At 36.5% G+C, this 26,723-nt stretch overlaps 1 protein-coding gene across 15 annotated transcripts in view; it reads left to right on the top strand.

Annotated features, from left to right (window-relative positions):
- Positions 1–18,151, top strand: part of PRDM5 (PR/SET domain 5) — a gene marked incomplete at its 3' end in the record, with an annotated part of 289,496 nt that extends 271,345 nt beyond the window's left edge. For 6 of the 15 annotated variants that reach the window (XM_079919945.1, XM_079919942.1, XM_079919943.1 and 3 more), the window contains 4 exons: positions 8,075–8,335; positions 10,165–10,256; positions 10,599–12,814; positions 14,081–15,527. In XM_079919945.1, coding sequence (XP_079776071.1) covers positions 8,075–8,239 — 165 coding nt within the window. Of the gene's footprint in view, positions 1–4,691; positions 5,302–7,502; positions 7,634–8,074; positions 10,125–10,164; positions 10,257–10,595; positions 12,815–14,080; positions 15,528–17,043 lie in introns of those variants that run through there. The other 9 variants (XM_079919949.1, XM_079919951.1, XM_079919952.1 and 6 more) reach the window with 9 other exon arrangements.
- Positions 18,152–26,723: the final 8,572 nt, after the last annotated feature.

Genomic DNA, 26,723 nt, shown 5'->3' on the forward strand with positions numbered 1-26,723 from the left:
CGTTATTGTTTATTGCTGTATTCCCAGCCCTAGAACAATGCCTGGCGTATGAGAAGCAGTCAAAGAATATTTTAAAGGAATGAACAAATGAATCAATGACCACTGTCTTAGTTTATGTCCAAATCCTTTCTGGCTTGGTGTGGAACATTGTTTTGGCCTCCCTGATTCCAGTGTGTACTCTCTAGCTTGCTAACTAAATTATACTTCAGTTTCAGTCTCTTCTTCAAGTCCCACCGCTTGCAGAATATACATCCTTCCAGTTTCTTATGATTATCAGGGTCTCTAGGATTTGGTTCCAGCCTTCTAACTTCCTTTTCAAGTTGTTCCCCTAACAGTGTCTCATCTTCAGCCTTAGTGAACAGTTTTCGTTCCCCACCTGAGCCTTGCTGTTCACTCCTCTGTGCCTTTGTACATCTCCTTCCTTCTCCCTGGAACGTCACTCCCCAGCTTAGGACATGATAACCCCTGTGCATCCAGGAAGAGTCATCGCACCCTCCCGTGTGCCTCTCTTGGCATTATGTTCATGGCATTGCAAGTATTTCTCCTAGTGCTGTGGACTCCACTGAGGCAGGGCAGAGCGCTCTTTGTCACTGTTCTCCTTACTGAAGTGGTAGACACATTGTATGCGATAAATATTTGTTAACTGAAGATGTCTGTATACAGTTCTAACATTATCTCCAAGGACTTTCTATTAAACATGCTGTTTCCCTTTATCTTAAGACAAAATCAGTTTACCTCTAGCCTAGAGAAGGAATAAAATATTTTCCCATTTTTGGGGAATGTGAATTAATACTAAGTTGGAGTAGGCTGAAGGGTTGTATGAGAATCACATGTGGAAAGAAAGAAAAGGAAGCATCTCTGTTGCACTGTTGGAACTCCTTGCTCTTCCCTATTTTTAAAATGACTATAAAAGACCTTACATTTGGCTGATTTATACAGAGCATCAGTTTGAAGTCTCTTAATGACTGCATTTAAGTTCATGAGAACACAGCTTTTAATGTCTAGGTAGTCAGTTTCACAAGCGTGACATCAGCTACTCTCTGCTGACATTTAATCCTCTGCCTTGGCCCTCGTTCAGCAGTCTGTTGGATTGTTCCAATCCCGTGTCCTATTGGAGCTTCTCGAACTCCTTAATTCTGAGCCGTCATCAATGACTTCGGCATCCTGCCCAACTTCCTTTCCATTTCTCCAGCTTGCCGCTGCCGTAATTTTCCCATGGTGACTATGTAAATGGACTTGAACTTCGTATCCCTCACAACACACTGGTGAGCTGAACTGTCTGAGAACCTCCTTTATTTTTTCAAAGAGATGTTTATTTCTTAAAAATGGGGTCAGCCAGGCAAATGGAAGAAAGTGTAGTGGGCTCACATCTCTCTATTTGAAGTGAGAGACTTTTTTAATAGTTGGCCCTTGGGGGGTGGTATAGACTCTGAACCCAGACTGTCTGAGTTTAAATGCTGGAAACCACTTCCTCATTCTGTGACCTTGGGTAACCTGCTTGAGACAGAAGTGTGTGTGTCAGTTTCCTTCTGTGAAATGGGGATGATACCTAAAAGGGTGGTTTGTGAAGTTTGAACCAGCTAATGGTTAGAAATTGCCAAGGGTCATTCCCGGCCCACGGTGAAAGCGGATGTCAGCCCTTAAACCTAGTCCCTGTGCCAGAAATAAATGACTGTAATAAAACAGTGAACAAGACGCCATGTCCCCTGCCCTCATAGAACTCACATTCTTGTGGAGTACAGACTTAAACAAATAAGCCTGAATAGATGTCTCATTGCATTTTATGAAAAAGGTTGGGAAAGGAAAAAATGGGGTGGGCTGTGAAAGAGTAGTTAGGGAAGAATTCTCTGAGAAAGTGACTCTGAGTAACCTAGAAGATGAAGAGTAGCCATGGGGGAAAGAGCATTCTAGGCTCAGGGAACAGAATAAGTCAAGGCTTGTAAGTGGGAAAGAGCATGCAGTGTTAGGGGAAGTAAAAAGGCAGGGGGAGCTGGAGCCTGGGGAGAGAGGAAGAGGGGGGTGCAAGGTGAAGTTGGAGAGCAAACTGGTAGCCTTTCAGCCACATTAAGGAATTTATTTTGAATCTGATTTTAACAGGAAGCCATTGAAGAGTGGTATCTATTATTCTTTTGACGTGAGGTTTAGAGAAGGAGCCAGGGAAATAGAAAATAGGGAACCAGTTTTAATTGTGTCTTACGTACGATCACAAATGTTCATTTATACTTATAAAAACAATTTAGAGTTTCTTTTACTTGAAAATAATTTCTAAAGACACCTTCTTTGGTTTCTCCAGAATTATTCCACAGCCTTTGGGTTACTTACGTTGCTCACAGGGATTGTATCTATCAATCACCTATCTACCTTTCCCTTTCTTTCTTTCTTTCTTTAGTTCAACAAATATTAATGGAATGACTACTCTTGCCTTCCTGTTCCTTAGGACTAGTAAGGAGAGACATTAAAAAGCACACAAATAATTAATTACACTCGAGGTAAGTGTTAAAAAGGAAAAGTAAAGGCTACTATGAGAGCATTTAACAGAAGACTTCTGTCAGAAAGATCATACAGGCCTCCCTGAGGAATGCATAGGAGGCAGCTAGAAAAAGAGAAGTGAGAAAGTACTGAGGCAGGAAGGCTGTGGTGTCTTCAACAGCCTACACTAAAGCTGGTTAGTTGGGCTAGAGTTTAGGAGTTTCCCTTAAAGTAAGGATCCAGTAAGGACCCATGGAACAGTTTTATGTAGTAAAATGACATTTATGGTTTTAAAAATCCCTCCACCTGCTGGGTGGAGCACGGACAGAAGGGGATAAGGATGGATGCAGAGAGATTCAGATAGTATTTATCACCTGGGTCCTTCTGACAGTGTAAAATTGTCCATACATTACAGGGAATTTGCATCTCCTCTCCTATATAAAATGCATGGAGCAACCCCCATTCTTCAGGACAGTTACACACCTCCTCTAGTTCCAAACATTTCCTGAGGGGAGGGGAAACTGTACCACCTCTTTGAGAACCACTGACACTGGCTATTGCAATAATCTAGGCTTTGGTTTCCAGAGTGAGGAGCTGCATATCCCAGGAGGCCTAGGAGACATCCATTGAGAAACGGGAAGGAAAGATTACAGTTGTGATCCCTGCTTATTGTGTATTTTAAAACAAAGAACTTAAACTTCAAAGAACTTAAAACAAGAAATTACACTTTATTATCATTGAATAGCGGGGCTTGACTTTGGTGTCCTCTGTTACTTTGGTGCCCCTGTTAACAGCTGGTTTCTTGCGATGTACAGTACTAAATGTGATCTGAGGGAAGAGTGGCAATTCCGTGGCAATGCAGGTTGTCGCTTGTTTGTTTTCCGTGCTTGCAAGGATTGCGATTTATGTGTTCCCAGTTAAGTGGCGATATGGATTCTGTTATCTGTTTTTAAACAAAATAATCTTGTACAAAAGAGTCCTTTACAGAAACTACAGATTGAAAATAATATTAATAATACAGACAATAATAATAATAATATTATTGTTATTATAATATATATAATATAACAATATTATATATATTATAACAATTGTTATAATATAACAATAATAATAATAATACAAGGCAACAAAAAGAAAACAACAGAGTTAATATTACCAGTCAGCAGCAAATTTAGATTAAACATCATATCTGGAAAAAAGTAAACCAAAACACTGAAATTATCCAGAAGACATTTGAAATATGTTTTTGTCTACATTTTTCTTAAAAATGACTGACCCTAAATATCATATCTTCGATGTTGCCTAATGAAAATATGAAGTCATAATTATTGATACAAAAACGTTTATTTCATCTTTTTTCAAATTCTCTTAAAAGTTTGTCTCTAATAATAATTTATAAATACGTTAGTACACTTGGTATATTTTATTTAAAAATGCAGATAACAGGTGCATGCGGAAACGTTTTCTTACTGCTGGAGAATCGCTGGTCTAGGCAGGTGACGGTTTTCACTCGGGTTGTGGCAGCACAGATGGCGACAATTAAATGTCCTCTAGAAATGTGTACAGGGAAGAAGTGGTAATTGACTAAATGAGGTGGGGATGAGGGAGACATTGGATCAAGGCTGACTGCCAGATTTCCAGCAAGTGTCAGATGGATGGCACATTTTTGTTTTGAGAATTAGATTTGGGAGACAGTCTTTTTTTTAATTGAAGTATAGTTGATATACAATGTTATATAAGTTACAGGTGTACAATACAGTGATTCACAATTTTTAAAGCTTATATTCCATTTGTAGTTATTATAAAATATTTGCGATATTTCCTGTGTTGTATAGTATATCTTTGTAGCTTTTTTTTTTTTTTTTTGCGGTACGCGTCCCTCTCACTGTTGTGGCCCCTCCCGTTGCGAAGCACAGGCTCCGGATGTGCAGGCTCAGCGGCCATGGCTCACGGGCCCAGCCGCTCCACGACATGTGGGATCTTCCCGGACCGGGACACAAACCCGCGTCCCCCGCATCGGCAGGCGGACTCTCAGCCACTGCGCCACCAGGGAAGCCCTGTAGTTTAATTTATACCCTATAATTTGTACCTCTTAATCCCTTACCACTATATTGACCCTCTCTCCTTCCCTCTCCCCACTGGTAACCAGTAGTTTGTTCTCTGTGAGTCTGCTTCTCTTTCGTCATATTCACTAGTTTGTTGTATTTTTTCAATTCCAGTTCAACTTTAGACTTACTGAGTTTGCAGCACCAGTGAGCTATCCAGCAGGCATTTAGATCCTCCACTGTGCAGATCAGGAGAGAGGACTTGGATCAGAGATAAGATATTGGCGAGTATCTCCATATAAACAGTAACAAAGAGCATGACTATGATTAAGGTCACCAGGGGAGAAAACACCTAATGAATGAAGAAGTGGGCTAAGGAACGGGTACTGAGATCCAGACTTCAAGGTCAGGGTGGAGGAGGAGCCTGTACAGGAAAATGGGGGGTGGGGTGGGGAAAGGCCAGAAAAATAGAAGGAAAACAAGGAGAACATGTCCTAATGGAAACTAAATGAAAGGCAGGAGGGAAGTGGCCAGGTATGTCAAATGATACTGAAACTTCATGTTAAATGAGGATTCAGGAGTCCCCATTCCATTTAGCCATGTGGAGGTGGTTGGTGACCTATCGAAGCTGTTTAGGGAGTTACAGCACTTGACGTATCAGTGTGATGGCAGTGGGCTTGAGGCACGCGTGGAAGATGAGGACGTAGAACCTTCACTCAGCCAGTGGTATTTTTTGCATTCCAAAGTAACATTTGGAAGTTTGTTTCCTTTTTTGTTCTAGAAAAATTAGGAAATACAGAAGGGAATAAAGACAAATGAAATGATTCCAAATTTCTCAACTGATGTCAACTAATATTAACATTAATCTCTTGATATTTTCTTCCAATACTTATTTATACAGATACAGTTACCATCTTTATTTCAGTATTGTAAATTATGCATTAATTTTATTCTGTTTTCTTCCCTTTACATTTTTCCTTGCCTTTTTTTTACATATTTTTTGAAGTATGATCTTTTTTTTAACAGCTGAGAAGTATCTCTTCTTCTCGTTATATCAAAATGAATATACTCATTAACTTTGGGCAAATAAGTTATTTGTAATACTCCACTTTTATAAATAATTCTGGGATGAACATCTTATATATACATCTTTGACTAGGAGCTATCATACTGGTAGTACTCCTGGCTCTTTTAAGGCTTGTGAAAATACTAATAATCTCTGTCCGTCCAAGGTGCTTTTGAGGAAGGGCTACTCAGTACGGTTGCACTGTCATCAGCACCATTTTCTACACTTAGGCACATTCCAATCCCCCTTGTAAAATTATGTTTGGGTGTGTGTGTTGTTTTAAGTACATTTCTTGAAAATAGCATGTGTTTGCATTTTCCATTTTACCCTAATTTCAGAGCCTTTAAGGGTACTCAGTATTTTATATCACTTATCATAACTCATGTATTATATAGTCTGTCATTGTATTTTATGCTCTTTCATGTTCCTGGGTCTTTCCTTTTTATCCCGATTTTTACTGCATGACATGAACTTACCTGGCTTTGTTTTTCAGTGACTTTAAAGGTATATAGTCTGTTTTAAATTGTGATTGTAAAACTTACGTTTACAAAGGTATTTCATAAGAAGAACGTCCTTTCCTCAGATTGATTGGAAGCATTATGTTTGTCATGGAAAATTATTGTTTGCTTTAAAATCATTTGTATATTGCAGGGAGCTGCTACTCTTTATAGTAGCTGTGTTCTCTCTCGGACCCCACATGTGGTAGCTGTTGTAGTCTCTTCTTTCCAACCTGCTGATGATTCTTTTTGCTAGAGAAGATGAAAGAGAAAAACTAGGCACTAACATTTATTGAGCGTCTTCAGTACAACATCCATTTGCATAGATTACCTCATTTAATCTTAGTATTAATTCTGTGAGATAATGATCATTGTGATCATCTTATAGGTGAGGGAACTGAAGTTAAAAGGCATAGTTTGTTCATTTAAACTTCCTTAGGAAGTGACAGAATCAGGTTGAAACTTGGTTAGTTAATTCAACAAATACTTATTTAGTGCTACTCTATAGGCACTGTCTTATCCCTTAGGATATATGAGTGAATAAAATATATGAAGATTCTCTGCCTTCATGGATCTGAGGTCAGGGTGCCAGAGTAGTTGGGTCTTTAGTGAGGGCCTTCTTCCTGGTTATGCCTCACATGGCCTTCCTTGGTGTGTGCATGCAGAGAGAGAGAGAGAATCTGTGTCTCTTCCCGTTTTTATAAGGGCATTAATCCCATCACTCCATCCTCATGAGCTCATCTAACCCTAATTATCTCACAGTGGCTGCACCTCAAACACCATCACATTAAGGATTAGGGCTTTAACTCATGAATTTTGAGGGGACACAAACATTCAGTCCGTAGCAAAGGACACAAACATTCAGTCCATAGCAAAGGACACAAACATTCAGTCCATAGCAAAGGACACAAACATTCAGTCCGTAGCAAACTCTAAAACTTATTTTATGTCACACTATGCTACTAATGTGTAATTCAAAATACATTATTATTGGATTACTCCCTCTCGTCACCAAACTGGGGGCTTGCCCTTCTGTGTTTCTTGTTGCTGAGCAGGTAAAATCCTGCTTCTCTCATAAAGAGAGAGTGAATTTTTTATTTGCTTTTGTATTTTCACATGCTTCACCTCATTCAGAACTTCAGCTGTCTTTCCAGTATTTTTACAAGGCGTTACCTCTCCCATTATATTCACTATGTTTTTCAGGGAATTTTCACATTATTTAAGTATTTTATTTTATCGTGCATGTGCTTTTGAAGAATTTCATGTAAATGGAATTTTTGTGAATAACAGCAAACTTTGAATGAAAATTTGGTATTATAAAAGAATTCCATTTCATTTTTACTTTTGAATAACTATGCCTCACATCTTCTGGGTTAATTTAATATTTTAAATTATTGGGCTGTTTAATGTCTGTTGAGTCAGGTGGCAATGTCGCAGAGCTTACATGAAGAAAATGTGAAGTATTTTTAATTGGAAATAAAGAACTGGACTAGTGGATAACGAACTTCTGCTTAGGATGCTTAAAGCAGTGTTAACCTTTTACTTCATACATGGGTCCAGACTGAAGGGATCACTGGTGAGACATGTCTTGTGCTATTTATGCCAATACTAAAAAGATGCCTCTAGATCCAGGCATTCTGTTGAAGAGGTTTAACGTGAAATTGTTAATATGCTGAATTATGGGGAGAAAGATACTGTTTCCAGGGAGTTGTGTCTTTAGAGATGTTTAAAAATATAGTAGCTGCGGGAAGGGAGAGTGGTTGGGATGCAGAGGACACACATTAAATGCAAACAACTCTTGGAACTATAATTAATTTTCTTTACCTTTTACCTTGGATGTTAAGTTCCATTTATTTCCAGAGCACTTTTGTTCTTAAGCCTGTCAGTATATACTTGATAATAGGAATTGCATATTGTATTTTGTGTAAGTGATAACTTGGTGTATCTTCAGATTTTTCAATATAATGTGATTGGTATCTTTGGGTCTTCTCTAGGTTTGTGACTTGGCTTTTAGCCTGAAGAAAATGCTGATCCGACACAAGATGACTCATAATCCTAATCGTCCACTGGCAGAATGCCAGTTTTGCCATAAGAAGTTTACAAGGAATGACTACCTCAAAGTGCACATGGACAATATCCACGGAGAGGCTGACAGCTAATGGTAGCTGTAAAGGAATTAAGCCATTCAGAAGGGCTCCTAATACGAAACCCAGATTTCTCTCAGCTGATTAGCATAGCAGAAGTAGCGACTTAAAGTAATTCACTGGTCTCATAGTTCTTATTTGCCTACCTTTAGAGTCTGTAGATACATATGCAAAAAAAAAAAAAAAATCCTACTTCTGTCAAGAAGTGGTACAAATGGAAAAAAATAACTTTGTAGCCTCCCAAAATACTACTTGTGTTGTGTCTTATAAAAGTGGAAAAAGGAGCCATGGCTCTGCTTGGCCATCTCTCTATAGTGAAGTTTATTAACATGCTCCGTATTAGGCATTTTTTATTTTATTGTTATCCTTGTGTGTGTGTGTGTGTGTGTGTGTGTGTGCATTTGTGATGCTGGTTATTGCAACTGGTTATTACTAGTTTAGCCAGAAAGAGATTAAGATTTCCAAGATATTTCACTGCAGATAAAGGATAAGGGGCAAGAGTTTGCAAAGTCTCAAGCATGATAACGGGATAAAACTTGCTAAAACAGGCCAAAAGTTGATCTTAGTTAATAAATAGCTCCTTATAACAGATCAGTTTAAAATAAAGAGGTATTTAAGGACTGAAACATTGACTGAAATGTTGCGATTTTAGACAATTCTCAGGAAACATTATTTCCTCTCATCAGTCATATGCTGACATTCATGGTCTAGATAAGATCAACACAAAAAATGACCATAACACTTAAATATTTATCAGGCTGATCCTCCTGAATTTATACTAGCGAGCTTTAGAAATTAACAATATATAAATATATATAACAAAAAATGGAAACAAAATAGGTCCTCATTATCTGTTGACTGACAGGGTAAACAGGACAGTAGGTGTATTACAATATTAGTCATGATACACCTGGACCTTTACCCTCTCATTTCATCAGAGTGCGCAGAACATATTAGTGCAGACATAACAGAGTCCTCAGAGCATTAACATTCTGTTTCACAAAAGACATTTTTCAGAATCTTGGCAGTAGATGATTCTGAAACACTTCTGAATTACTCTCAATCCTATATAATTAGGAATCCAGAATAAAAAACATAAACCTGGCAATTGTTATGATTGAAATTATCACTGATGCTTAAGGGGAACTGAAGCAAGAAGCATAATTTCTTCCTTTAGGTTATATTTCAATTAAATACTTGAGAGCAACATACAATGAACAGCTTGTTTTGGGAGAAGAGAAGATAAAATGTAATAGTGTTGTCAAAGCAGTGTAGAAGAATCCAAAAACCAGAAAAAAATTAAAATGAAGCCCAATTCATGAACTTGCCTATTTGGAGACCATTCAGAAGAGAGAGGAAGTATAATTTTAAGGAAGATTTTTAGTTTTACTGATTTCTGGAGAAAGGTTACCTGAAGACAGTTCTTTGAAGTCAGGAATCTTGTTTTAGAATTATATTTATGCTCAGTTGCAGTTTTAAAAAGAAACATAAAGATTCGTTATAGATGTTTTAAACTCTGTGAAAATACTAAATTTGAGACTCGCCAGAGACAATTTTAAAAGATATAAATGCCCAGATGATAATTTAGAAGATATCTAATAAGTATGGCTATATGTAGCATCTGTTCTGAAATTATAGACTGTATTTTATACAAATAGATTTTGGTCTTGTTTCTTCTCACTGTGTCATTTGTTTCAGTAGTATATTTTTAGATCTAAAGTGTTTTCAATTTAACATGACAGTGTGCTTAATATCATTTGAATATAAAAGGACAGCTGTAAAATTTAGTAGTGTGTATTATTTAAACACGATCTGCTCATTGCTTTGGATGCCGCCTTCTCTGTATGGGATGCTTCATAGCCCGATTATGTGATGAATGTGAAACTTGAAAGGAAGCCAAATACCAATTTTGTATAATCTCAGTGACTCACAATTTACAGGGCTGCTGAGGAAATTACCCTCAAAACCATGTCATGTCCATGCTGCGGAGTGAGCCGATGACGATGAGGTGCTGGACCTGATCAGGCTGAAGGTTTGTAGTCAAGCGAAACTTTAGAAAATGGTGTGGAGAGACCTACTGGTACATCATCCTTTCTTTTGAAAGCACTGAAACCAAAACAGGTCCTTAAAAGACTCTTTGCGTGCTGTCACCTTTTATCCAAAAGATGATTGATTATTTATAAGCATTTCAGATATATTAGTATTTGTATCCTGGAACTTTTAAATCCCTTAGCAATAACAGATAAGAAGCGATTTGGTTTAATTGAGAAATTAAGAGCATGAATAAGACAATCATAGAGGGAAAGACTTAGAGGCAAGCTGGAGTGCAGGTACTCACTTGGAAGTATCTTTCTCTTCTTTTCTGCTGTAGAAGGTTATGGCTCCTGTACTATCCTGGGAAAAGGCCAAACTCTTACCCTGAAGTCAGGCCTAAATAATTTTGAAAGGTATTCAATAATACAGGTAGGTTCAGATATGCTTTTATATCTTTGTATATTAACATTCAAGATATTTGTATATCTAGAATTTCTTTTTGCTTTTACAATCACTGGCTTCTATTATATTTTTTTCCATTCCCTTTTTTTTTTTTTTTGGTAGGGGGAGGTAGTTGTTGGCTATACCGAACACTTTGTTGATTAATCATGATTAACAGTTGCAGCATAAATGTATTCATTGGTGATTCATTCTTGGGTTTACACAGGATAGTTAAAATGCTACTTCTAAGAAACATTTTCTATATCCGTTGTGTGTGTGTGTGTGTGTGTGTGTGTGTGTGTGTATGCAGAGGACCACTTTTATGAAATGCTTATATGCAAATACATTACTTTGTTCAAAACTCTTCTGACCTATTTGGCAGCCAACTCATTGGATAAGTGTGAATATGGATCACAGAAGGTCTTATAACCTTAGGTTTTGCATTCAATTTTATGTGCTGCTGCCTCTCCCAAAGCTGAAAGGGAGGGAGGAAAAGAGGATAGGTACTGGAAAGATTCACTTTTTCCTTCACAAATCTAAATGTCGCTTGTGAAAACTCATCTTGGGGTTGTGAATATATGGAGATGGGTAGGTAGGAGGAAATGTGTCTATTTAAAACCCTAAGATTTTATCATTAATGATGAGGTTTATTTGCATGTACATATATAAATGCAGTATTTGTGAATATAGCAGAACTTCAATAGCACTTTTATTTTATTATGTCTGTAAGCAATATAATCACTACCACAGTTGGTGTTAGCATTGTCTTTTACTACAGGACTGTAACTAGCAGAGTTCTGTCGTAAAATCCAAATGAACATTTTAAAGTTGTTTCTGAGGAAGAAAACATAATTTCCATTACTCCCAGACCTCCTGTTTTATAGTTTATTTCTAAGCATTTCTAGATCTGGAAAGTATCTCTACAGTTAAGCCGAGTTGATTTCAGGGCCACAAGAGAGAACACTGTCTTTAATTCTCATCTTATTCTTGGTCAAACGTAAACACCGTGTGAAAAGCAACATTACTACTAATAAAAGAAACTTGACTTATAATATTATTTCTGATATTCACAAATATAATTTAAGGATGATTAAAGTTATGGCTAATGTTTTAGGTGTTCCTTTTTTTAAAAGTGGTGTTTCATCATTTTGGTGTTGTCTCAATCTTGTGAGGTTTCCCTGATACAAAAAAAATCATCATCATCATCATGGTGATTCTCCAAGTAGCAGATTTAGAAATGATACATTCATTTAACTTCGATCTGTCAGAATTCATTTAACTAGCTGAGGTACTAGTTCTTTGGAATTTTCATAGCCTTAACTATCTTGGGCTCAAAACTGTGTTATCACTGCTGGTTGTTAATTTGTTGTATGACAGAATAAAAAACTAACTTTGGAGCCTTCAGTCTGGGCCATGTGAGAATATTCTAGATTTCCTAGGCCCATGGACTAGTACAGAATGCAAAGGGGATCTTATCCCAGAATGGTGCTGCTGTTCCAGTGTCAAAGTTTACTTTCTACGTTTTTAAAAAAAAATGCTTAACACAATACTGTGAAACAGCATATATAAAAATGTTTATATTTGTTACAAAATAGGCTTCCTAAATACTTGGTATATTTAACTTCCTAACCCTGCAAACATTTAGACACTTAGAGTAAGTTTTTATGCCACCTTGGCATATTCCATAGCAAAAGGAAACTAAGATTTTAGGTAATACTGACCATTCTTGTGCTGAAAATTGAGAAGGGACATGGGACCACTGAAACTTGATCTAAATTAACGTAAAGGAGTTTATATAGAATATCACTGTTTCTGACCAGAAACACTGTAGACTTACTAGGAATTAATTACGTAGTAAGCACACACACACAACACGCATTTGCCTCTGCAAAATAATATAGAAATGAAAAGAATTCCAGCTTGTCGTGGACACCTCATTTTAAAATTTTGTCTTCTTGGAGAACATCAAATAATGCTCTATTCCTTAAAGTTAATTTCATGTGACATCTTTTACATAATGTTTTGACTGGCATACCTTTTCCCCCCATTCTTCTACTACAGACTATTCTTAGAGTATATGTACATTTTGGATGTGTTTCTAATAAAGGACTTACGGTAAGATTTCACATTTTTATCCTCTGAAATTGCTGTGTGCTTTTCATTCTGTGATGATGAATCTGTCCTGCCTTTTCTAGTCTCATCTAGCCTTCATATGGCACACTGGGCTTGTATTGGAGTCTGTACTTAGGGAGAAGTTTGTTCTTTACACCTAACATATGAAATTCATCATCACCAATGTGTAAATCTGATAAAAGCCTGACATTGTAGACATAATTCAAGACCCTCCTTTGTATGGTTCTTGCTGACCCATGGTAGCTGCTGATGCACAACTTGCAACAAAAGAGATTCCTGAAAAAGTATTCCTGGGGCTTTGATACCATGGACGCAAGTATAACTGCTGAAATCTGAATGAATACACCACCATTATTGGGATTTAGTTGTTGAAACAATACGTCCTTTGTTCATTTTTTAATATTTGATAAAGCAACCCATCAAAAGGGAAGTACGTTGACCTCCAACTCGATATTTGTTTTTCCTTTCTAAAGTAAGTATTAGTACCTGGAGAGCTGAAACTGTCTTTGATGAACAAAAGAAAGTCTGAAACTAATTTTTATGAAATTGAAGCAAACCGTACAGTTTCCTATGCTAAGTAGGAACATAAAAGCATGGGGAACAAAATCACACTTAATTGATTCTAAAACTTTTATTTAAATTGGCAAATTGATGAGTCTTTTATGGAATATTACATATAGTAATTAGAAATTCTGAAAAATTAAATTTTGTGGAAATTAACCAGTCACTACTTTTGACTGTCTTAAATCTAGTTTTATTATTGAAATGTAGGAAATCTTCTGACGTTACTTTCTAGTAGTCAGGTTTAGCACATAATAACCGTTCGCAGGTCACGTTCTACCCGGTAAATACACCACTTTCTCCAGAATGTAACAAAGTAAAGCAGTGTCCAGTGCAACACCCTTCAGTGTCACTTTCAGCCTTTTCTGCTCTTCTCACGTGGAATCCATTTCTTGTGCAGTTTCAGCTGCTGCATAACTTCGTGTAGTCTCCAGTTTCACCGTCAGCTGGGTCCTGAGAGTGACAAGTTGGTATTGTTCCCAGACTCAAATTATGATATTTAGGATATTAAGTTGTATCCTTTCTGTCCTGACTATAAAATATGAAATTGGGGCAGACGAATTTAGTTGATTAAGGTATTATTAGACTAAGTATGTGAATTGAGCCAATTGGCTTTATACTGAGAAACACTATTCCATAGTTTGCTAAGTTGCAGATGTTACTCCTAATTGTGCCGGCTCTGTAAAGGGCATGCGTCTTGTTTCGACTACAGATACTGAGAGAGAGTCATGAGGATAAAAGAGGAATTCCACATGTATGTCCTACAGACGGGAGTACAACAATCCCCTTCTAAAAATGGGTAGGTTCGAAATAAAATTTCAGGTAAGAGTATTGCAATGTAAGAACTCAAATGTCTTTCCTAAGGCTTATATATGATAAAGTTTAGATCAACCCTCCATGTCATGCCTTCTCTTTCTTCTCTTACTGGAGATCAATCACATCACACTTACACAACACCACTCTGAGTCTGAGTTTTACACATATGTAGAAAAAGATGGGATCTTCTAAACGCCTGACACATTAAGTACTCCTTTAAAGGAGTTATTTATAACTTATGTACATACCTATGATGGTGCATATTTATATTGATATTCAATGAGTAAGTTAAAACCAATGTTCAGTTAGACCAAAATTAGCTGAGTCAGAAAAATAAGGAAAATATATTTTGGGGAGGGGGACAAAAGTCATTGAATTTGAGATGAGTGTTACATATAGTTAATAATTAGAGACAAATTTTCCACAGCTTATTTAAGTATTAAATTAATAGCATATTTCCACATTTCATGTATATTTCACCTTCTTTATCAGTAATATTTTTAGCTTGTTTCCTGGATGGTCTATTGCAAATGCACACACATATCATGGGAATTTAAAATACACATACGAAATTGAAATGAACAGTACATAACCAAATTCCATGTTTTAATCAGACAATAAGATAATAAGTTACCGCCACAAAATACCCTATACACTCCTGCTTTGAGTGAGGAAGTACTTTAACAAAGGTATAGTGTAACAAATCACTGAGAATTTAGTTACAAAATATATTTTACCTGAAATTCGAAGTTATATAAATCCACAATTCTCTCATACTTAAAAAGAGGGAAGGAAAGAGGAAAGGAGAAGGGAAGGGAGAAAGGATAGAAAGAAAGGGATTAAACCTATTTTAGACAAGGAAAAAAATCAAGAGGTGAAAACAACTGTTTTCCCATTTGAAAGGAAAGGATGGACATAAGAAAAAGGGTTGAAGGATCATAAATTTGGAAAGATGATAAACTAACATTTATCAGCTGAATTATGTCAGTTTCCTTAACAGTAAAATGGCTTTATTAGTATCTGCTTGTTGGTTTTGTTGTGAGAAGTCAGTCAGAAAATGCATATATTTCTGCAAAGGGTGCCTGGCATCCTAACTGGAGTTCAAATAAATAATATTACCCTAGTATTCCTCCAGGTAAATCCCTTATATATATGCTATTCAGAAACTTCCACTACTCCCCAACATTCCAGCTCATACCTTGAAGCAAACTTGTCACGAGCCAAATTAGACAAGTTTTAAATTGTGTATCACTGACATAATTATGGTGACAGAAGCATTTCATTTAGGAATGTTTTCGAAAATTCTTAAATACTATGCCAGTTTAGAATATCATACTTTTAGAAGTGACCTGTTCTTTTAACTTAAGCATAAAAATAAGGTTTTTGTTAATTCCTGGATTATCAGGGTTTTTTTTATTCTGCTTAAACTACATTTTACTATTGCCTTAAAGCACAATCTAATCAATAATTTTGATTTTATACTTGAGCTACCTACCTCTCCACTAACAAAGTAGTAGTACCCAAGTGTTCAAAGGGGAACAACCCTATTATATTGTTCATATTTTAAATGCCATAGCGCACATCAAAATGAAACTCTGCTATAATATCAAGTGACAAAAACTGGCTGATTCCATATAAATTTTAGGATTATTTGTTCTAGTTCTGTGAAAAATACCATGAGTAATTTGATAAGAATCACATTAAATCTGTAGATTGCTTTCGGTAGTATGGCCATTTTAACAATATTCTTCCAGTCCAAGAGCATGGGATATCTTTCCATTTCTTTGAGTCATCTTCAATTTCCTTTATTAATGTTTTATAGTTCTCAGTGTATAAGTCTTTCACCTCCTTAGTCAGCTTTATTCCTAAGTATTTTACTTACAGGGGTGGGATTTTAAAATGTATTGTTTTTTTACATTCCCTTTCTGATATCTCATTGTTAGTGTAAAGAAAGTCAACCGATTTCTGCATGTTAATCTTGTGTCCTGCTACCCTGTTGAATTTATCAGTTCTAGTAGTTTTTGTGTGGAGTTTTTAGGGTTCTCTCTCTATAGTATCATGTCATCTGTATAAAATGACAATTTTATCTCTTCCCTTCCAATTTGAATACCATTTATTTCTTTTTCTTGTCTGATTGCTGTGGCTAGGACTTCCAATACTATGTTGAATGTAAGTGATGAGACTGGGCATCCTTGTCTTGTTCCAGATTTTAGTAAGAAGGCTGTCAGCTTTTCACCATTGACTGTGATGATAGCTGTGGGTTTGTCATAAATAGCTTTTATTATGTTGAGATATGGTCTCTCTATACTTCCTTTGGTAAGAATTTTTATCATGAATAGATGTTGAGTTCTATCAAATGCCTTTTCTGCACCTATTGAGATGAACATGTGATTTTTGTCTTTTGTTTATGTGGTGTATCACACTGACTGATTTGCAGATGTTGAACCATCCTTGTGAATGTGGGATGAATCCCACTTGATCATGGTGTATGATATTTTTTATGTGTTGTTGGATTCGGTTTCCTAATATTTTGCTGAGAATTTTTGCATCTATATTCATCAAAGATATTGGCCTCTAATTTTTTTGGTGGTGTCTTTGGTTTTGGTATCAGGGTGATGGTGGCTTCATAGAATGTCTTTGGGAGTGTTCCCTCCTCTTCAGTTTTTTGGAAGAGTCTGAGAAGGATTGGTATAAGTTCTTTCTATGTTTGGTAGAATTCATCTGTGAAGCCATCTGGTCCTGGAGTTTTGTTTGTAGAGAATTTTTAAATTACAGATTCTGTTTCACTTCTAGTGATTGGTCTGTTCAAAATATCTGTATCTGGGGCTTCCCAGGTGGTGCAGTGGTTGAGAGTCCACCTGCTGATGCAGGGGACACGGTTCGTGCCCCGGCCCAGGAAGATCCCACAAGCCGCGGAGCGGCTGGGCCTGTGAGCCATGGCCGCTGAGCCTGCGTGTCTGGAGCCTGTGCTCTGCAACGGGAGAGGCCCGTGTACCACAAAAAGAAAAACAAAAGGTATCTGTTTCTTCCTGATTCAATTTTGGTGGGCTCTGTGTTTCTAGAAACCTGTCCATTTCTTCTAGGTTGTCAAATTTGCTGGCATATAAATTGTTCATAGTAGTCCCTTATGATGTTTTCTATTTCTCGTTATCAGTTATTATGTTCCTTTTTCATTTCTTATTTTATTTGGATTCTCTCTCTTTTCTTGGTGAGCATGGCCAGAGTTTGTCAATCTTCTTTACTCTTTCAAAGAACCAGCTCTTGGCTTTATTGATTTTTTCTATTTTTTAAAATCTATTTTATTTATTTCCTCTTTTCTGATTTTAGGTTTTGTTTGTTCTTCTTTTTCTAATTCTTTTAAGTGGTAGGTTAGGTTGTTTACTTGAGATTTTTCTTGTTTTTTGAGGAAGGCCTCTATTGCTATGAACTTCCAAGAACTGCTTGCACTGCATCCCATAGATTTTGTATGGTTGTGTTTTCATTGTCATTTGTCTCAAGGTATCTTTTAATTTCTTCAATTTCATTGTTGACCCATTGGTTTTTCAGTAGCATGTTGTTTAGTCTCCAGGTAACTTTTTTTTTTTTCTCATTTCTTGTTCTGCGGTTGATACCATTTCATGCCATTGTGTTCAGAAAAGATGCTTGAGATAATTTCTGTACTCTTAAATTTGTTGAGTCCTGTTTTGTTCCCTGGTATGTGGTCAGTCTTAGAGAACGTTCGATGTGCACTTGAAAAGAATGTGTATTTTGGGGTTTTTTTTTTTGTTCTTTTTGGGATGTAATGTCCTGAAAATATCAATTAAGTCTGTTCTATTGTATCATTTAGGATCTCTGTTGCCTTGTTGATTTTCTGTCTACAAGATCTGTCCGTTGATGTGAGTGTGGTGTTAAAGCCTCCTACTATTATTGTATTCCTCTCAATTTCTCCCTTTATGTCTGTATTTGTTTTTTGTATTTGGGTGCTCCAATATTAGGTGCATATATGTTGATGATTGTAAGATCCTCCTCTTGTGTTGATCCGTTTATCATTATGTAGTGTCCTTCGTTATGGCCTTTGTTTCAAAGTCTGTTTTGTCTGAGTATTGTGCCCTGCTTTCTTGTCATTTCCATTTGCATGAACTTTTTCCAACCTGTCACTTTCAACCTGTGTCCTTCACCCTAAAGTGTGTCTCTTGTAGGCAGCATATCATATGCTCTTGTTTTTTAATGCAATCTGCCACTCTGTGTATTTTTTATTTTTATGTTATAATGGAGTATAGTTGATTAACAATATGTAACTTACAGGTGTACACTAAAGTGATTCAGTTATACATACACATTTATCTATTCTTTTTCAAATTCTTTCCCATTTAGGTTATAACAGAGTATTGAGCAAAGTTCCCTGTGCTATACACTAGTTCCCTGTTGGTTATCTGTTTTAAATATAGCAGTGTGTACATGTCAATCCCAAATTCCAAATCTGTCCCTCCCCCCACCCTTCCCCCCAGGTAACTAAAAGTTCATCCTCTGTATCTGTTGAGTCTCTTTCTGTTTTATAAATAAGTTCATTTGTATCATTTTTTTAAGATTCTGCATATAAATAATATCATATGATATTTATCTTTCTCTGTCAGACTTATTTCACTTAGTATGATAATCTCCAGGTCCATCCATGTTGCTGCAAATGGCATTATTTCATTTTTTAAAAAATGGCTGAGTAATATTCCATTGTATATATGTACCACATCTTCTTTATCCATTCATCCATCGATGGACATTTAGGTTGCTTCCATGTCTTGGCTACTGTAAACAGTGCTGCAATGAATATTAGGGTGCATGTATCCTTTCCAACTATCTTTTTCTCTGTATATATGCCCAACAGTGGGATTGCTGGATCATATGGTAACTTTATTTTTAGTTTCTTAAGGAACCTCCGAACTACTCCATAGTGACTATACCAATTTACATTACCACCAACAGTGTAGGAGGTTTCCTTTTTCTCCACACCCTCTCTAACATTTACTGTTTGTAGACTTTTTGATGATAGCCATCTGACTGGTGTGTAGTTTTGAGTTGCATTTCTCTAAAAGTTAGTGATGTTGAGCCTCTTTTCATGTGCCTGTTGGCCATCTGTATGTCTTCTTTGGATAAAATGGCTATACAGGTCTTCTGCCCGTTTTTTGATTGGGTTTTTTTCTTTTTTTTATATTGAGCCACATGAGCTGTTTTTTTCTTTTTAATTTTGGAGATTAATCCCTTGTTGGTTACATTGTTTGCAAATATTTTCTCCCATTCTGTGGGTTGTCTTTTCATTTTATTTATGGTTTGCTTTGCTGTGCAGAAGGTTTTGAGTCTGGCTAAAGGGTTATCAATTTTGTTTATCTTTTCAATGAACCAGCTTTTAGTTTCATTGATCTTTTCTATTGTTTTATTTCTATTTCATTTATTTCTGCTCTGATCTTATGATTTCTTTCCTTCTATTAACTTTGGGTTTTGTTTGTTCTTCTTTCTCTAGTTGCTTTAGCTGTAAGGTTAGGTTGATTATTTGAGATTATTCTTGTTTGTTTCCTGAGGTTAAAAATGTATTGTTATATACTTCCCTCTTAGAACTGCTTTTGCTGCATCCTATAGGTTTAGGATCTTCGTGTTTTCGTTTTCATTTGTCTCTAGGTATTTTTTGATTGCCTCTTTGATTTCTTTGGTGATCCATTGGTTGTTTAGTTTAGTAACATATTGTTTACCCTCCATGTGTTTGTGTTTTTTACAGTTTTTTTTTTCTTGCAGTTGATTCCTAACCTCATAGGGTTGTGGTCAAAAAAGATGCTTCAGGGCTTCCCTGGTGGCGCAGTTGTTGAGAGTCCGCCTGCCGATGCAGGGGACACAGGCTCGTGCCCTGGTTCGGGAGGATCCCACATGCCGCGGAGCGGCTGGGCCTGTGAGCCATGGCTGCTGAGCCTGCGCATTCAGAGCCTGTGCTCCGCAATGGTAGAGGCCACAACAGTGAGAGACCCGTGTACCGCCAAAAAAAAAAAAAAGATGCTTCATATGATTTCAGTTTTCTTAAATTACCGAGGCTTGATTTGTGGCCCAGCATGTGAGCAATTCTGTAGAATGTTCCATGTGCACTTGAGAAGAATGTGTACTCTGCTGCTTTGGGATGGAATGCTCTATAAATAGCAGTGAAGTCCATCTAGTCTAATGTGTCGTTTAAGGCCTGTGTTTCCTTATCAATTTTTCTGTCTGGACGATCTGTCCACTGATGATAGTGGGGTGTTAAATTCCCCAACTATTATTGCGTTACTGTCTCTTTCTCCTTGTTAGCCTGTTATAGTATTTGCCTCATATATTGAGGTGCTTCTATGTTGGGTCCATATGTATTTACAGTTGTACCTTCTTTTTGGATTAATCCCTTGATCATTATGTAGTGTCCTTCTTTGTTGTAACAGTCTTTATTTTAAACTCTATTATTTTGTCTGATATGAGTATTGTTACTTCAGCTATCTTTTGATTTCCATGCATATATGCTGTCTACAAGAGACCCACTTCAGATCTAGGGACAGATACAGATGGAAAGTGAGGGGATGGAAAAAGCTATTCCATGCAGGTGGAAATTAAAAGGAAAAGTTGACAGTAACACAATAATGGTTGGGGAATTTAACACCCCACTATCCTCAAAGGACAGATCATCCAAACAGAAAAATCAATAAGGAAACACAGGCCTTAAATGACACCTTAGACCAGATGGACTTCACTGATATTTATAGACCAAAAGCAGCAGAGTACACATTCTTCTCAAGTGCACATGGAACATTCTCCAGGATTGCTCACACACTGGGCCACAAATCGAGCCTCAGTAAATTTAAGAAAATAAAACGTATCTATCAAACATCTTTTCTGACCACAACCCTATGAGGTTGGAAATCAACTACAAGGAAAAAATAACTGTAAAAAACACAAACACGTGGAGGATAAACAAACAATACGTTACTAAACAACCAATGGATCACCAAAGAAATCAAAGAGGAAATCAAAAAATACCTAGAGACAAATGAAAACGAAAACACGATGATCCTAAACCTACAGGATGCAGCAAAAGCAGTTCTAAGAGGGAAGTTTACAGCAATACAGTCTTTCTTCCCTCAGGAAAGAAAAATCTCAAACAACCTTACTACACCTAAAGCACCTAGAGAAAGAAGTACAAGCAAAACCCAAACTTAGCAGAAGGAAAGAAATCATAAAGATCAGAGCAGAAATAAATGAAACAAATAATAGAAAAGATCAACGAAACTAAAAACTGGTTCTTTGAGAAGATAAGCAAAATTGATAAACCTTCAGGCAGACTCAATCAAGAAAAAAAGGGAGACGACTCAAATCAATAAAATTAGAAATGAAAAAAGAACTTACAATTGACAACACAAAGGATCATAAGAGATTACTACAAGCAACTATATGCCAATAAAATGGACAACCTGGAAGAAACGGACAAATTCTTAGGTACAATCTCCTAAGACTGAATCAGAAAGAAACAGAAAATATGAACAAACCAATCACAAGTATGAGATTGAAACTGTGATTTAAAAACTCCCAATAAACAAAAGTCCAGGACCAGATGGCTTCACAGGTGAATTTTTATCAAATATTTAGAGAATAGCTAACGCCTATCCTTCTGAAACAGTTCCAAAAAATTGCAGAGGAAATAAAACTCCCAAACTCATTCTGTGAGGCCACCATCACCCTGATACCAAAACTAGACAAGATACCACACAAAAGAAAATTACAGGCCAGTATCACTGATGAACATAGTTGCAAAAATCCTGAACAAAATACTAGCAAACGGAATCCAACAATATATTAAAATGCTCATACAACATGATCAAGTGGGATTTATCCTAGAAATGCAAGGATTTTTCAATAACTGCAAATCCATCAGTGTGATATACCACATTAACAAATTGAAGAATTAAAACCATATGATCATCTCAATAGATACAGAAAAAGCTTTTGACAAAATTCAACACCATTTATTTATGATAAAAACTCTCCAGAAAGTTGGCATAGCGGGAACATATATCAACATAATAAAGGCCATACATGACAAACCCACAGCTAACATCATACTCAATGGTGAAAGCCTGAAAGCATTTCCTCCAAGACCAGGAACAAGACAAGGATGTGCACCCTTGCCACTATTATTCAACATAGTTTTGGAAGTCCTAGCCACAGCAATCAGAGAAGAAAAAGAAATAAAAGGAATTCAAATTGGAAAAGAAGTAAAACTGTCACTGTTTGCAGATGACATGATCCTATACATTGAACATCCTAAAGCTGCCACCAGAAAACTACTAGAGCTCATCAATAAACTCAGTAATGCTGTAGGATAGAAAATAAATACACAGAAATCTCTTGCATTTCTATACACTAACAATGAAAGATCAGAAAGAGAAATTTAGGAAACAATCTCATTTACCATCACATCAAAAAGAATAAAATACCTAGGTATAAACCTACCTAAGGAGGCAAAAGACCTGTACTCTGAAAACTATAAGATGCTGATGAAAAAAATCAAAGATGACATAAATAGATGGAAAGATATACCATGTTTTTGTATTGGAAGAATCAGTATTGTCAAAATGACTACACTACCCAAGGCAATCTACAGATTCAGTGCAATCCCTATTAAATTACCAAGGGCATTTTTCACAGGACTAGAACAAAAAATTGTTATATTTGTATGGAAGCACAAAAGACCCTGAATAGCCAAAGCAATCCTGAGGATGAACAATGGAGCTGGAGGAATTAGGCTCCCTGACTTCAGACTGTACCACAAACTACAGTCATCAAAACAGTATGGTAGTGGCACAAAAACAAATATAAATTAATAGAACAGGATAGAAAGCCCAGAAATAACCCAAGCACCTATGGTCAATTAATCTATGACAAAGGAAGCAAGAATACACAATGGAGAAGACAGTCTCTTCAATAAGTGGTGCTAGGAAAACTAGACAGCCACATGTAGAATGACATTAGAACACTCCCTAACACATACACAAACATAAACTCAAAATAGATTAAAGACCTAAATCTAAGACGAGGTACTATAAAACTCTTAGAGGAAAACATAGGCAGAACACTCTTTGACATAAATCACAGCATTATCTTTTTTGATCAGTCTCCTAGAGTAATGGAAATAAAAACAAAAATAAACAAATGGGACCTAATTATATTTAAAAGCTTTTGCACAGCAAAGGAAACCATAAAATAAATGAAAAGACAGCCCACCGAATGGGAGAAAGTATTTGCAAATGAAGCAACCAAGGGATTAATCTCCAAAATATACTAACAGTTCATGCAGCTTAATATCAACAAAACAACTCAATCAAAAAATGGGCAGAAGTTCTAAATACACATTTCTACAAAGAAGACATACAGATGGCCAAAATGCCCATGAAAAGACGCTCAAGATCGCTAATTATTAGAGAAATGCAAACCAAAACCACAATGAGGTATCACCTCACACTGGTCAGAATGGTCATCATGAAAAAGTCTACAAACAATAAATTCTGGAGAGGGTGTGTAGAATAGGGAACCCTACTACATTGTTGGTGGGAATGTAAACTGATACGACCATTTTGGAAAACAGTATGGAGGTTTCTCAAGAAACTAAAAACAGAACTACCATATGATTCAGCAATCCCATTCCTGGGCATATCTGTGGAGAAAACCGTAATTCGGAAAAATACATGCACCCCAATGTTCACTGCAGCACTATTTACAATAGTGAAGACATGGATACAACCTAAATGGCCATCAACAGATGAATGAATAAAGAAGATATGGTACATATATACAATGGAATATTACTCAGCCATAAAAAAGAATGAAATAATGCCGTTTGCAGCAACATGGATGGACCTAGAGATTATCATACTAAGTGGAAGTAAGTCAGACAGAGAAAGGAAATTTCATGTGATACCTCTTATACGTGGAATCTAGAAAAATGACACAAATGGGAATTCCCTGGCTGTCTAGTGGTTAGGACTCTGCGCTTCCAGTGCTGAGGGCCTGGGTTCAGACTCTGGTTGGGGAACTAAGATCCCACAGGCCACATGGCATGGCCAAGAAAAAAAAATGATACAAATGAACTTATTTACAAAACAGAAACAGACTCACGGACATTGAAAACAAACTTATGGTTACCAAAGGGAAATGTGATAGGGAGGGATAAATTAGGAGTTTGGTATTAACATGTACACACTACTTTATATAAAATAGATAATCAACAAGGGACTACCATGTAGCACAGGGAACTCTACTCAATATTCTGTTATAATCTATGGGAAAAGAACGGATATGTGTATATGTATAACTAAATCACTTTGCTGTACAACTGAAATTAACACAAAATTGTAAATCAACTATAATATAAAATTAAAAAATGAAAACATGTAGAGAGACCCAACTGACTCAAATGAATCCAACCCCTAGCCAACCTGTCAGCTACTGGTGGTCACATGGTTGAGCCCACACAAGTCCAGCGGCAGAAACACCTCAGACTAACCACAAAATTGTCAGAAATAATAAACAGTTTCTTTTTTTTAAGATATTCTGTTTTGGGTGGTGTGTTGTGCAGCAATAGATGACCAACACTGTCCCCTTGACAACACTGAGAAGAACCACAAATATAAAGTAAGAACAAAACGTATTACGGGTTTTCCAAAATTTTTATCCTCCAGTGAGTGTTTAAGTCTTTATTATTTTATTTAAAATTTACAAAGGTGACTCCACAGCTGGACTTCAGTCTGGAGGTATGTCCTCTAGCTGTGCATATGTGTGACTGTATGTGTATGTGTGTGTGCACTTGGAAAGTTTTATACAGACGTGTCCTAAGAGAGTTTTAAATAAGTATAACCATTTTCTTAGGTTCTTATCCCTGGAAAAATCATAATATTCTCAAAATGAATTTCACTTACTGTTATTTCAGAGAACTGAAGGTTTAAAAGTATCTTTTAAAACAACTGATGAGACCCAGCCTGAAGAGGCTGGCTCAAACTATTTTTAATATCCTTTCCATGTGCTATATGACAGTAGATTTTACAGCTTGTGAGAATTTGGGTAAGGAAAATTTATCTTGCGATGTTTAAAAGAGGAAGCCCTTAACTGTTTCTCACTAAGAAAATTCCAAATGCTAAAGTCAAATTTTTTTACTTAATTTACCAATTAATTAGTAGAGAGAAAGAGATCTTCAGGGAATCATTGACTTCTAATATGGAGGTTCCAGAGAAGACATACTAAGTTCTAGAGCAACTAGCGCCATGCAGCTCACCTTGCCTGTGAGTTGAGCAATTGCTTTATCCCCATGTCCACAGGATAATCTTCAGCACAGACTTGTCCAAGACTTCCTGCTGACCTGTCAACCTGAATATACACAAATTACAAACTTCTGTGATATTCCATTTGTAAGTTTTATAGTTTTTAAACAATAACTATTTAATTAGTGACTAAGAGATCCTTGCAAGTATGACTGGCAATTTGGGGGATAACCTGCAGTTTGAAGAAGTCAAGAAATCCCAAATGGTCTGTTAGCCGCGGAGGTTTTGCCTAGTGCAGAGCTATAGTGTGTAGTGCTCCAGTTGTGTCCCATCTGGACTTGGCATTTGATGCTGAAATGGATCATACTCATTAGTGCTTATATTTCTCTTTCTCTACTTTCCTTTATGTGCCAAAGACCTGGTTGTGACCAAAATGGAAGTTAAACTAGTTCCATTTTACTCTGGACTAACCTTAATTCCTCAAGTGTGACTTAAATATATCTATTTAGATATACGTGTGAATGAGTATAATGTTATTATCATATAGGTATGCAGTGTTAACAATGGGAGAGAGCAGTGGCAGAGATTTCCAAAATATAATAAATTCAAAAAGACCTTTACATTTTGCCACATGAAAAAATGCTCAACATCACTAATTATTAGAGAAATGCAAATCAAAACTATAATGAGATATCACCTCACAATGGTCAGAATGGCCATCATCCAAAAATCTACAAACAATAAATGCTGGAGAGGGTGTGGAGAAATGGGAACCCTCTTGCACTGTTGGTGGGAATGTTGATTGATACAGCCACTATAGAGAACAGCATGGAGGTTCCTTAAAAAACTAAAAATAGAACTACCATATGACCCAGCAATCCCACTCCTGGGCATATACCCAGAGAAAACCATAATTCAAAAAAGATAAATGCACCCTAATGTTCACTGCAGCACTATTTACAATAGCAAGGACATGGAAACAATCTAAATGTCCATGAACAGAGGAATGGATAAAGAAGATGTGGTACATATATACAATGGAATATTACTCAGCCATAAAAAGGAACAAAATTGGGTCATTTGTAGAGATGTGGGTGGACCTAGAGAGAGTCATACAGAGTGAAGTAAGAAAGAGAAAGAACAAATACCGTATGCTAACACATATATATGGAATCTGAAAAAAATTGTTATAGGTGACCTTATTTACAAAGCAGAAATAGAGATGC

The sequence above is a fragment of the Stenella coeruleoalba genome (assembly GCF_951394435.1).
Source record: "Stenella coeruleoalba genome assembly, chromosome: 4".
NCBI classification, from domain to species: domain Eukaryota; kingdom Metazoa; phylum Chordata; class Mammalia; order Artiodactyla; family Delphinidae; genus Stenella; species Stenella coeruleoalba.